The following is an 11,540-nucleotide window of genomic DNA, read 5'->3' on the forward strand; positions in this document are numbered from 1 at the left end:
GGCCTGTTGGGAACAAGGGCATAACTGCAAAGCAACTTGTATTTCCAAATCGCGCATGTTCCCAAACAGGCACTTACACACATGCATGAAATCAAGGGATGAGGATAGCAAATAATGCCAATATTGTATATACATTTACCATCTACCATTGCATACATTGATCTGTCATTCTGTCTGGTTCGCCTCGTAGCCCCATTTTTTCTTTTTCAAAATATTGCCCAACTAATTGGGGAGAGCAGAAAGGAAACACCAGACTTCATAAGCCTACAAGGGACATGGTTTTCCCAACATGAGCCACCAGAGATGGGTAATTTGCACTATGTATAACATGTGTTTATCGATTAATCAAAGACTTGCTTCCACTTAATTAAGGTCATCAGCCCTCCTCTCCAAACTCCTTCGTGAATCTCTCATGCACCTCGAGATCAGCTTTACTAACTGTTGGCTTCTGCCGTGCAAGCACTTTATCAAAATCTGCTCTTGTAATGGGTGGCAGAAGGACCTGCAAAGTCATCGATTTCAAATATAAGTTGTCATTGTTTGTCACCGAAGAGGAAGCATGCAGCTAGAAGTCACAAACTAAAATGAATTTCCCGTAAAACCGGTCATTCTAGAGGGGGAAGTATAATCATGAATCATGATGACATGTCTCTCAGTTCCTCTTGTTGAACGTTACGGAAACAAGAACAAAAATGAACAATATTTCTCCTCTTACAGATTTCTAACAGTGTCTCTTAGGTACAACCACAGAAGCGATAGCTGTGCTATTTTCTGGGAATGGTTTTCATGTTGAACTCTCTGTAATAGTGCTTTATTCAATCCATACCTTTGAAGCAAGGTCTTGTGCATCAAGTTCTTGTAATGTGGTCTTGACAGCTCCTCGTTGTGTTGGTTCACAAGGAACCCACATGCCATCAGAGCACTTCATGAAATATTCAGCATCCTGGATTTTACGAACAGGTTCAAAGAGTACATCTTTGACCTATCAATGAGAATGTCAGGACCAAGTTTAAAAGGAGGCAACTCCTGACTATTTTAAATTTTCACAAAAGAAAATGTTAAAAAAAAAAAACTTTTCAAACATTTTGCTCAAATTGGATATACGAATAGGAGTTGAAATATGGCAGAGGCTGATGTAAACTTGACACTTACACAAACTGAAATATCTGAACCGGAAAATCCTTCTGTTTTTTGAGCCAACTTCTCAAAATCACTTTCAGTTAAATTGTGAGGAGTATCACCAAGATGCACCTGCTTGTCGACATACAGGAGGAAGTTAATTTCATGAATCACACGAACATGTTTCAACAAGTCAAAAACAGGCTACAATAGTTCTGATGGGCAATACCTTAAACATGTGTTGCCTTGCCTTCAAATCTGGGAGAGGAATGTATATTCTCTTGTCAAAACGCCGTCGGATAGCCTGTGGTTTATTTTGCATTAGCATTAGAAAATTTACCATATATTCTTATTTTCCTCTTTTTCATTAATTTGGATAATTCATCCTTCTCTCCTTTTTTTAATGAAGTGGAATGTATATTCTCTTGTCAAAACGCCGTCGGATAGCCTGTGGTTTATTTTGCATTAGCATTACCAACTATGTAATTCTGATGAAAATAGATAGATTTCTGTCCATAATGAAGGATGTTTAAAATCTGATGTTTTTCTAACCTGATCCAGTGCATAGGGAGTATTTGTGGCTGCAAGAACAAGAACTTTGTGATCATCACTCCCTACACCCTGAAATGGGACAAGAACCTCAGTTTAAGATTATGGCAGTGCTCTTATCAGTTTATGTGGAAATGCAGATTAGGACAATGTTCTTTATCCAGATACAGTGAACACAAAGTACCTGCATCTGTACAAGAAGTTCTGTTTTGATGCGCCGAGATGCTTCACTCTCATTACCTTCACCCCTTTGGCCACACAGTGAATCTATTTCGTCAACGAAAATGATGGAAGGTGCACTATCACGAGCCATTTGGAAAAGATTTGAAACTAGCTTCTCACTTTCACCCATCCATTTGGAAACCAGGTCCGAGGAAGAGACACTGCATAAAGACAGCATGTGGGAGTTGTCACCAACTTTGATCAGAAAAAGAGAGCATGAAAGGCATAGATTCTGCCCAGCTTATTGGGATTTATTTATGATTTATAAAAGTGAAATCTAACAAAAGAGTAAGAATTTGCATTTGCTCAAGGTCCTGCCTGATGCACAAGCATTTTACAAATGTCTTGGATAACGATTATTGACCATTGCTTGCAATTGCAAAGACTACCTATCTATATATATTGACCATCAAAACAGAGAATAAGGATAAACTTGAATATTGTTTACGCATTCAAAGTTCCAACACTCTCTTGATGCAATGTGTGTATAGTCTTCTAAGAAACTCTCATCAGCTAGTAGTCTGGGCAGTTACGATATCATGGTTTCTACATCACCTGAAGAAAGTTGAGTCAGCTTCTGTTGCAACAGCCTTTGCCAAGTATGACTTTCCTGTTCCAGGTGGACCATATAACAAAAAAGCCCTCCATGGTTTTCTCTTCCCTGAATGTGTGACAGACGAATAACATTCAGACATCAAATATTGTCAAACATAGAATCTTTACCCAAGAAAATGTCATAACATTGGAAGCAGAACACTTCTGTGAGTATTACAACCAAGAAACTAACCAGTGAAAAACTGTGGGAACTTAACAGGCAATATGACAGCCTCTTGCAACGCCAGTTTGGCATTCTCAAGACCTGCCACATCACTCCATTTCACATTTGGCTTCTCCCTGATGATAACAGAATCAAGCCCTGCCTTAAGCTTCGCTTTCTCAGGATCCCCCTTGTCCTTCCCACCTCCATCCTTTGGTTTTGGACTAGTCTTTGGCTGGGCAGCAACCGATGCATCACCATTTGAGGCAGGCACACTCCCACCATTATCAAGAACAGCTCGAATCTCCTCCGCCCTCTTTAGATATCCCAAACATCTTTCCCTAATTGTTTTCTCAATCTGTTGATTCTTCTCATACTTCAATTGTGCTTGAAAGTACTCCAACGCATTCATATAAAGCTGAAAAGCTTTACTATAGTTTCCAGTATCGTCCTCCTTAACTGCCCGTTTTGCGTACTCTATACCATGCTCCATAAAATTGCTGTACATTTTGTTCTCAAAACTAAAAACACCATATAATATATAATCCTTACACCACTCTCCACCAAAAAATCACTCTTACACAAATCAATGATACTTAAACTTAAGCCTCAATATCTCCTATATCCAGCACAACATCAAAACTAGTACTTGATCCAATGAAAGGTAAGGACAACATCTTTACAAACAAGCAAAACATCAAACATCCCTCTAATTCGATCTGAAGCTGAAATCCCAATACTTGGACGCAAAAAACCTGAAAAAAAAACACTATAATTCAATCAAATCTCAAAACCCCAACACTCAAAGTTTCAGCCTTCACAGTAGTTTTGAGATATACAATTCTTTTTAAAAGTTTCCACCAACCCAATACAGTTTACATTAAAAAGACTCAAACTTTGCAATTAAATATCAACCAGAGAGAATGAACAGAAAAGAAATAGAAAACCCATTAACAGACCTGAAACTTGAGGCTTTGATCAAGAGATGATTATTGTTAATAGTTAAGTAAACATTTGTTTTTTTGTCATCTGTCTCTCTCTGTTTATTATCTGTGTTTATTATAATGTGATTCGTGGTTTGATGTTAGACTTCAAGAGATAGATAAGCAAAGCCGACCAATTAAAATGAAATCGTCCTGTCGCTTTCAAATACAGAAAGCAAAATACTATAAAGCCACCAAAGGAAAAAAAGAAAAAGAAATAAGATATAGTAATTTGATATTATTTATTTCAAGAAAGTAGAGATTTTTTTTATTGCTTATTTTTTCTTTTACAAAATAATTAAATGATATATAAATGCATTAATTTTTCTTAAATTATATTTTCATTTATTTCTTGTGAAATAATATCAATTAGAAGAAATTATATAAGTGTTTTTTTATTTTAATCAATTTTTTTAATTAGATTTATTTTTCATTGAGTTATCACATTCTTATGATACGTAATATAAGTTTAGTAGATTAACTTGATTTAATGGGTTAACCCTATTAATTTAGATTTTTTTAATTAATTTTTTTTTTAATTTTATCTTTTAATATTTGATTGAATTAAATTTCATGATTTATTTTGTTTATTTTCTATTATGTTATTTCGGTCTGATTACTCAGAAATAATACTTAAAATGTTAATTGAGTAAACTCATGTCATTTTTGTGTCTTATGTTTAATTGATTTTTTTATTTAATTTTATTATTTAACATTGAATCGATTAAAAATTAAGTTTAATAATCTATTTTTTTTTAATGGAGATATATTGGTTTTATATTCAAGGTTGTTGATTTTGGTATTTTAATAATGGTTAAATCAGATTTTTTTTATTTTTTTTAAGAAATTATCCTAGTTTTATGACCTGAGTCATATTTTTCGACATTGAGTTTTTTTTTTTTTTCTTATTAAGTTGTCCTCATTTTATAACTTAGATCATGAGTTTGATAGATTAACCAATTAACCCAACTTTTCTTTTAATTAACCTTTTCCCTCCAATTTCATTATTTAATTTTATGTTTAATTAGAAATTAGATTTCATGATTTATTTTAATTTTTTTATTTAATTATCTCAACCTCATGATAAAAAATAGTATTTAATTGGTTAATTTAGGTTCATTTGACTCATTTTTATGTTATTTTTTAATTAAAATTTTTACAAATTTCATGATTAACAGTGAATCCAACATAAATAATTGAGAATTGAGTTTTATAATTTGTTTTGATTATCTCAATCTCGTTATCAAAGTTGCGAAGTTGGTATGTTAATCCAGGTTAAATCAAGTTATATCATGTCATTTTTTAATTTTCTTTCAATGAAGTTATCTTGGTCCAATGACCCGGGTCATAGGTTTAGATGATCGACTCGGGTTGTTTTTTATGCTTTTTTTAATTGATTTATTTTTTTAATTAACTTACTTTCTAAGAAATTATTTTAGTCTTATGACTTAGGTAGCAGACTTGACTAATTAACTTGAGTTGCTTTTTTAAGTCATTTTTAATTGATTTTTTTTTAATTTTATCCTTCAACATTGATTTGATTGATAATTAGACTTCATAATTTATTTTAATTTGTGTTTCATGAGATTATCATAGTTTCACAACTCATATCACGAATTTAACATGTTAACTCAAGTTGATCTAAATAAATCCAATATGTTGTTATTTTAATATAAAAAAATATTTCATCTTAAATGTTTTTAGTTAAATTATATTTTTACGAGTTATATTGATTGTTTTTTAATCCACATATCCAATTGAGTTACATCATATTAATTTTTATATAATTTAAATTTTTTTATTAAAAAATTAATAATATTTAAATTTTTTTTTATGTATAAAAAAAATTTAACCGGTTATTTAGGTATGATAAATTAATAACTAGTCTCACTCTTATATATTTGTGTGAATTAGCTTCTCCCTCTTTTTTTTGGTAAATAAAATTAAAAACAAAAAAACACCTCACACCTTTTTTTCTCTCTCGTTGTCAATACTTCAAAATCGATACTTTTAGATGACTTAGCTCCAAAGAAACAAACGCATGGAAGTAACTAGAAGAATCCAGGGGTGGGCTGGAGACTTGGGTGTGAATGGGTGGCTTAAGTCTTTTTAAAATATACTTACAAATTGGTCCTTAAAATGTAAAAACTATTCTCATATGCCCCTAATTACTAAATATTGCCCCCTCAAGGATGGAAAAGTTCTCCCCTCACTTCCTTAGAAGATGAACAATTCTTTGGTATTCATCCAACTTGCTCAAACCAAACAATTTCTAGCCTCTCAAGAGAACTATAACAAGAACTCTATAGCATCAAGAGTAGCAAAGCCACGTAGACCTTAATTTATGATGCCATAAATTCTCATTTAATGTTCTACATAAGAATAGTTAAAGAAGATGTGTCAGATTCTTGGCCAAGTGTGAAGGTAAAAATCCATTTACTTCTCTTCCATTACCATTTATGAATAGACAGAGGTGTGCTCCAAATCATCATTTCAATCTAAGTTTTCAGGATAAGTTAGATTTTTGGATATGATTGATTAGATAATTATGAATTTAAATTTTATTATTTTTATTATATTTAATAATTAAATATAAAACAATACATATTATATGAATTTTAAATCATAAGAATTCTTAGAAGATGATATAGTTTTTTAATATAATATTAAAATTTTGATGATTAAATGATTATGAATTTGATTTTTATAATTATTATTTTATTTAATAATTAAGTGTGGACTAATGTGAAATTATACAAGTTTTAAATTTAAATAATTTTTATTTAAAAAAATATTAAAAAAATTATATAAATTAATTTTTGAATGGAAATGTTCATGGATATACGCTAACACACACCATTAACAAAGAAAGATCAAAAGGAAAAGAAAGCTATAGTCTTGACTCTGGTATCCTAACCTTTCACAGAAAGTGTCCATAATTTCCTTACTTGGTTCTTAGATTACTGATGAATTAGTTCAACCAAACATTTGCTTAGCTTGGTTTATACTTGCCAGAAACCAGATAGAACACTCCACATGTCAATTATGCAGAGAGAAATGCCTTAAATTAATGTGACTTTGATCTCCTCCATTTCCCTTCATATATATTATATATACACTCCCATAATTCATATATACTTCAACAAGTGCTTGCTCTTCAATGGAGAAACAAGTTCACTTCATCCTCTTCTTATTTGCCCTATTCTGTGTCTCTTACATAATGTTTTCAGGTTATATTAATACATTTTTGCTTTTTGCAATTTATAGATGGGATTATTTTTTCTTCTTCTTTGTTTAAAATTATGCTTTGTTAATTATAAGCTTATAATCCATTGGCTTTAGTTGTTTCAGAAGGTCTTGCGAATGGACACCATGACAAAGGATCAGTGAAGCTTTTTGTATTTGGGGATTCCTATGCAGATACCGGGAACTGGGAGAAATTTGCAGCTTCTTGGAAAGAGCCTTATGGATTCACTTTTCCTGGTAAACCAGCTGGTAGATTCTCTGATGGTCGTGTCTTGACAGATTACATAGGTAGGCATTTTTTTTATATTGAATTCTCAATCCTAGATGAGTGACATGAGTGTAAATTTATATTTGGAATTCATGGTTTGCAGCTTCATTTCTTGGTATAACATCTCCAGTCCCTTACACATGGAGAAAAACTGTAGAAAAATCTGGTCTACAATTTGGGATGAACTTTGCATTTGGAGGAACTGGAGTCTTTGATACATTCATCAATGCGCCAAATATGGCTACCCAAATTGATTTCTTTCAACAACTGCTTGAAGAAAAAGTTTACACCAAACAAGACCTTAATTCTTCCATTGTCCTGGTGTCCCTAGCAGGAAACGACTACACTACTTACATTCAAAGAAATGGCAACTTTCAGGTGAGTTTGGTAAACTACCTTTTGTTTTGAGCTTGCGGTGGTAGGGTTGGTAATCTGCTGCAATACAACATAATCGCAATCTTTAATTTATTCTTAGCATCAACTTATGATCCATTAACCAGCTGTTTAATCAGTTAAAATAAAATCAGGAGATAACTCTGAGAGAACTATATAACAATACAGTAACTTGTTATCATATTGTAGGATTTGCCAGCCTTCACAACATCACTAATCAACCAGCTTTCTGCCAACCTGAAAAGAATACATGGTTTCGGAGTGCGGAAAATAGCAGTAACAGCATTGCAGCCTCTTGGATGCCTGCCGATATTGACAGCCTTCTCTTCATATCAGAATTGCAGTGAAAGTTGGAATACTGCCTCCAAGTTTCATAACCAGAAATTGCAGCAAGCAATACAAAGGATGAACAATGAGAGCGGAAAACACATGTACGAAACACTGGATCTGTATACTGCATTCATGTCCAAATTGAATACCGCACGCCTTGCAGGAAACTTGAAGTTGAGGAGTTTTCTGATGCCATGTTGTGTGGGCGTGACAAGCAACTACTCATGTGGAAACGTTGACAAGAATGGGGCAAAGACGTATGTGGTATGCGAGAAGCCAGAGTTGTCTGTCTTCTGGGACATGGTACATCCTGCACAGAATGGTTGGCATCAAGTCTATTCGTCTCTGGAATCTTCACTTCATCGACTCTATTAGGATCTTCAGATGATTAGGATAAAATTATAATAATAAGAAGAAAATTATCTTGTAAGATTTGATTGTTGATCAGATCATCCAGCTAGGAAGGTGATTTGTCCTTCCTTTATATACTAATAATTTATTTTCTCAGATTTCTTTCCTCCTTTATAATTACAGATTAATTTAGATGCTACACAATTTTCTTTATATACTAAATGACACACACACACTATAGTTATAGAATCAATACATTTTGAGAACTTTCAAACCCAGATCTTAAATATGATCCATCATTGTAGCACTTCGCACTTTGACAAGCTAAAAAATAAGCCTAGACATGCATTTATAGACGATATGTCTTGGTTTTAACATATAGATGATTTCTAATTCTACAAGGTTTTCATTAATTGATAAAAACAATCCTAAACCATAAAATTTATACTACATCACAACAATCAAAAGTACAACTAATTAAGAACGATTTCATTTAAAAAATTAGAGAATTTTCAATTTTACAAATATTTTTACTTCCAAACCAGTTGTATTATTACCTCAAAGAAGCTGTCCCCATTGATAATTTATCAGCTAAGAGGGTAAACAAACCAGATACCCAAGTTGGCATTACAGGATAGAGATCAATCCTCATTTGGTGATGAAACTCATTCGAGCACACCAGTTTTTAAGTGGCAATGACAGGAAACCACCACATTCTGACAAGATGTTTCCACAAAAAAAGACAAAAAGAACCAAATTTAGAGTGTGCCTAATTGTCGAATAGCTGGAGTGATCCAGCTAAACTCATCAACCTTCAAAACTTCCATGCAAGAGTCCCGGAGGGAAACCCTACACAAGAATGATTGCTCTCTAAAACTACACCATAACTACAATTTTATAAAGCTCACTCTCCTTGTCTTTGTTTTTCCAATGGAGGGGAAAGGAATCTTCTTGGTTGGTTTGCTTCTTTTATCCATCGCTGATATTTCTACAGGTTAGACGACCGATTAATTTATCTCAAAATGCTTATCTTATATTTCCCTGTATTAGTTTTGAGTCTTCAATTAACACATAATTAGTGATCTCTGATAATTAATCATTCATTTTTTTCGTTGGTATTTCAGCTCAAAATTGTCCCAAGGGCTCTCCAAAACTCTTTGTTTTTGGAGACTCCTATGTTGATACTGGAAATTGGCCAAAGAATGTCAGGGGTCCATGGAAAGAACCTTTTGGTAAAACATTTCCTGGTAAACCAAATGGTCGAGCCTCCGATGGTCGTGTCCTTACTGACCATATAGGTACTTAATGACTTTTCTCTTGTGCTCCTTTCTTCTTTCTTTAATTTTTCTTTTTATTTTTAGAATTTAGAGAGTACAAAACCAAATGTATCAAACCAGGACTAGCCTGTAGGGGGGTTAAATCGACCAACCTATAACCTAAATACGATAAAGATCATTATCGGTGTAAGAAATTTATAGAACAGCTTAAACAATGTTGTTTTGAGATAGAATCGGGTTGATTACGGGTTAACTCCACCAATTTATTACCTGAGAGGTCGGGTCATATGGAATTTGTTTTCCTAATACAATTATGTCACCTAGTTATTAAATCATATTAACACATTTTGTTCCTTATTTGCATTCATGAAATATGCATATCTGCAGCATCATTTCTGGGAATAGAATCACCTACCCCTTATCAACTGAGAGATGCATCAAAAAGTATTCAGCAAGGATTAAACTTTGCATATGGAGGCAGTGGTGTTTTCCCCACATGGGCGAAAGACAGCCTAACAGTCCAGATCGATCAGTTTGAACAGCTACTCAAAGAAAATGTATGTAGTCAATGTGACCTTGATAGTTCAGTTGCTCTGGTTTCTACTGGAATCAATGACTATTCATTCTATTCTGCAGCCAAAAAAGGTTCCAACGATGTGAGTAGTTCTTACCCTAAATAAAGAAAGTTAGACAAATATTTTTTACGATGAATATGTAGATTTTTAACTTGTATTTTTTTCATTTTTTTACATGATAGGGACTGCCTGCTTTCACTGAAGGACTCGTGAACCAGCTCGCTGTAGACCTACAACGTATTAATCGTCTAGGAGTGAAAAAAGTTGTAGTAGCAACATTACCAGTTATAGGATGCTTGCCTCTCCACATAATTCCACCAAATTCATATCAGAACTGCGATGAAGAATCCAACAAAAACGCCAAGATTCACAACCAGGTATTGCAGAAAGCAGTGGGAAAATTGAACACTGATGATGGAAACAAAAACACGTTTGTAATTCTTGATCTCTATAACGCTATGGTTTCTGCTATTGACCAATTCAGACAGGATGCAGGTAATTTCTGTTCATGTTTTTTCAACAACACAATTTTTTTTATATGCATCTCAAGTTAATGTTTGATTAACCTGTCTTTTTTCAACTTGTCACAGCAAATACCGAGCACAAGAACCCATTGCAGCCATGTTGCTCGAAGACTGTTGAGTACATATGCTCAGCGGAAGGACTATGCTCGAATCCCAAGTCATCTTTCTTTTTCGATCTGGCGCACCCTTCTGACAATGGCTGGAATGCAATTTATTCATTTCTGCAAGGTTCTCTTAACAATGATCTAAAAGCTTGAGAATGGTTCCTTATATTTTAACTAAAAAGTCGTTCATTATATACAGTCCGTATTCAGTTTCATATCTTGTGATTGTATTCAATTAAAAAAGTTGTCCTCCTTATAATATCTTGATAGAGAATAATTAAGATATTATTGTTTAAACTTTCACGTACATGAAAGTAGTATATTTCTGAAGTCCCGGGAGATTAAGGGGGATAATCATGATGGATTTGGGATGAGATGACGGATCATTCATCTCGGAGATATTAAATAGAATAAGTGAATTGACCAAATGATCAATGATTCAAGCCCTTTAATAAATTAGTCCCTGAGTCATGTCTGACAATTATGTAAGTGAATTGATTCCTTACAAATGTGATAATGTGTGATGCTGTATAATAATGACTGCATAATTTAACATCTTAATTTGACAAAGGAATGACAGGCCAGATGCTGTGGAAACATCAGAAAACATTTTTTTTTATTAGTATTATCTTTTGGACACAAAAGGCAGAGAAGAAGGAAAAGGGAAGGAAGGAGCCTTTATAAAATCGTTGGTTTTTTTGGCAAAATGGCAAAAAAGTATTGACCTTTAGATTTGTTGGGCGAAAGATTGATTGATAAATAACAAAATTAGGTGATAACTTGACACAAGAAGCCAGTCAACGTCTGTAAAGATTGAGTTAGTCAATTGTAGAGGCTGCAGG

The 11,540-nt window shown here is 33.3% G+C and overlaps 3 protein-coding genes across 4 annotated transcripts; 2 read left to right on the plus strand and 1 right to left on the minus strand.

Moving 5' to 3' along the window:
• Nucleotides 1-21: 21 nt before the first annotated feature.
• On the minus strand, nucleotides 22-3,731 carry LOC105125467 (vacuolar protein sorting-associated protein 4B-like). Its single transcript, XM_011025929.1, has 9 exons — nucleotides 3,607-3,731; nucleotides 2,678-3,402; nucleotides 2,446-2,551; nucleotides 1,853-2,051; nucleotides 1,672-1,740; nucleotides 1,349-1,423; nucleotides 1,153-1,251; nucleotides 827-982; nucleotides 22-502 (listed from the first exon to the last, which is right to left on the minus strand). Exons 2-9 carry the CDS (start codon nucleotides 3,153-3,155, stop codon nucleotides 377-379), a joined length of 1,308 nt encoding a protein of 435 aa, XP_011024231.1. The 5' UTR covers nucleotides 3,156-3,402; nucleotides 3,607-3,731; the 3' UTR covers nucleotides 22-376.
• Nucleotides 3,732-6,488: 2,757 nt separating this feature from the next.
• LOC105125468 (GDSL esterase/lipase At5g03610-like) lies at nucleotides 6,489-8,376 on the plus strand. 2 transcript variants are annotated; one of them, XM_011025930.1, is made up of 4 exons: nucleotides 6,489-6,860; nucleotides 6,973-7,164; nucleotides 7,248-7,522; nucleotides 7,727-8,376. In XM_011025930.1, exons 1-4 carry the CDS (start codon nucleotides 6,791-6,793, stop codon nucleotides 8,240-8,242), a joined length of 1,053 nt encoding a protein of 350 aa, XP_011024232.1. In that variant the 5' UTR covers nucleotides 6,489-6,790; the 3' UTR covers nucleotides 8,243-8,376. The 2 variants fall into 2 exon arrangements, with proteins under 2 accessions (XP_011024232.1, XP_011024233.1); XM_011025931.1 differs by having other exon boundaries at nucleotides 6,982-7,164.
• Nucleotides 8,377-9,137: 761 nt separating this feature from the next.
• LOC105125469 (GDSL esterase/lipase At5g03610-like) lies at nucleotides 9,138-10,896 on the plus strand. Its single transcript, XM_011025932.1, has 5 exons — nucleotides 9,138-9,212; nucleotides 9,343-9,516; nucleotides 9,883-10,151; nucleotides 10,253-10,565; nucleotides 10,661-10,896. The coding sequence occupies exons 1-5, from the start codon at nucleotides 9,149-9,151 to the stop codon at nucleotides 10,849-10,851; spliced, it is 1,011 nt and encodes a 336-aa protein (XP_011024234.1). The 5' UTR covers nucleotides 9,138-9,148; the 3' UTR covers nucleotides 10,852-10,896.
• Nucleotides 10,897-11,540: the final 644 nt, after the last annotated feature.

This window comes from Populus euphratica, unplaced genomic scaffold (genome assembly GCF_000495115.2).
Source record: "Populus euphratica unplaced genomic scaffold, PopEup_1.0 scaffold22.1, whole genome shotgun sequence".
In the NCBI taxonomy this organism is placed as follows: Eukaryota; Viridiplantae; Streptophyta; class Magnoliopsida; order Malpighiales; family Salicaceae; genus Populus; species Populus euphratica.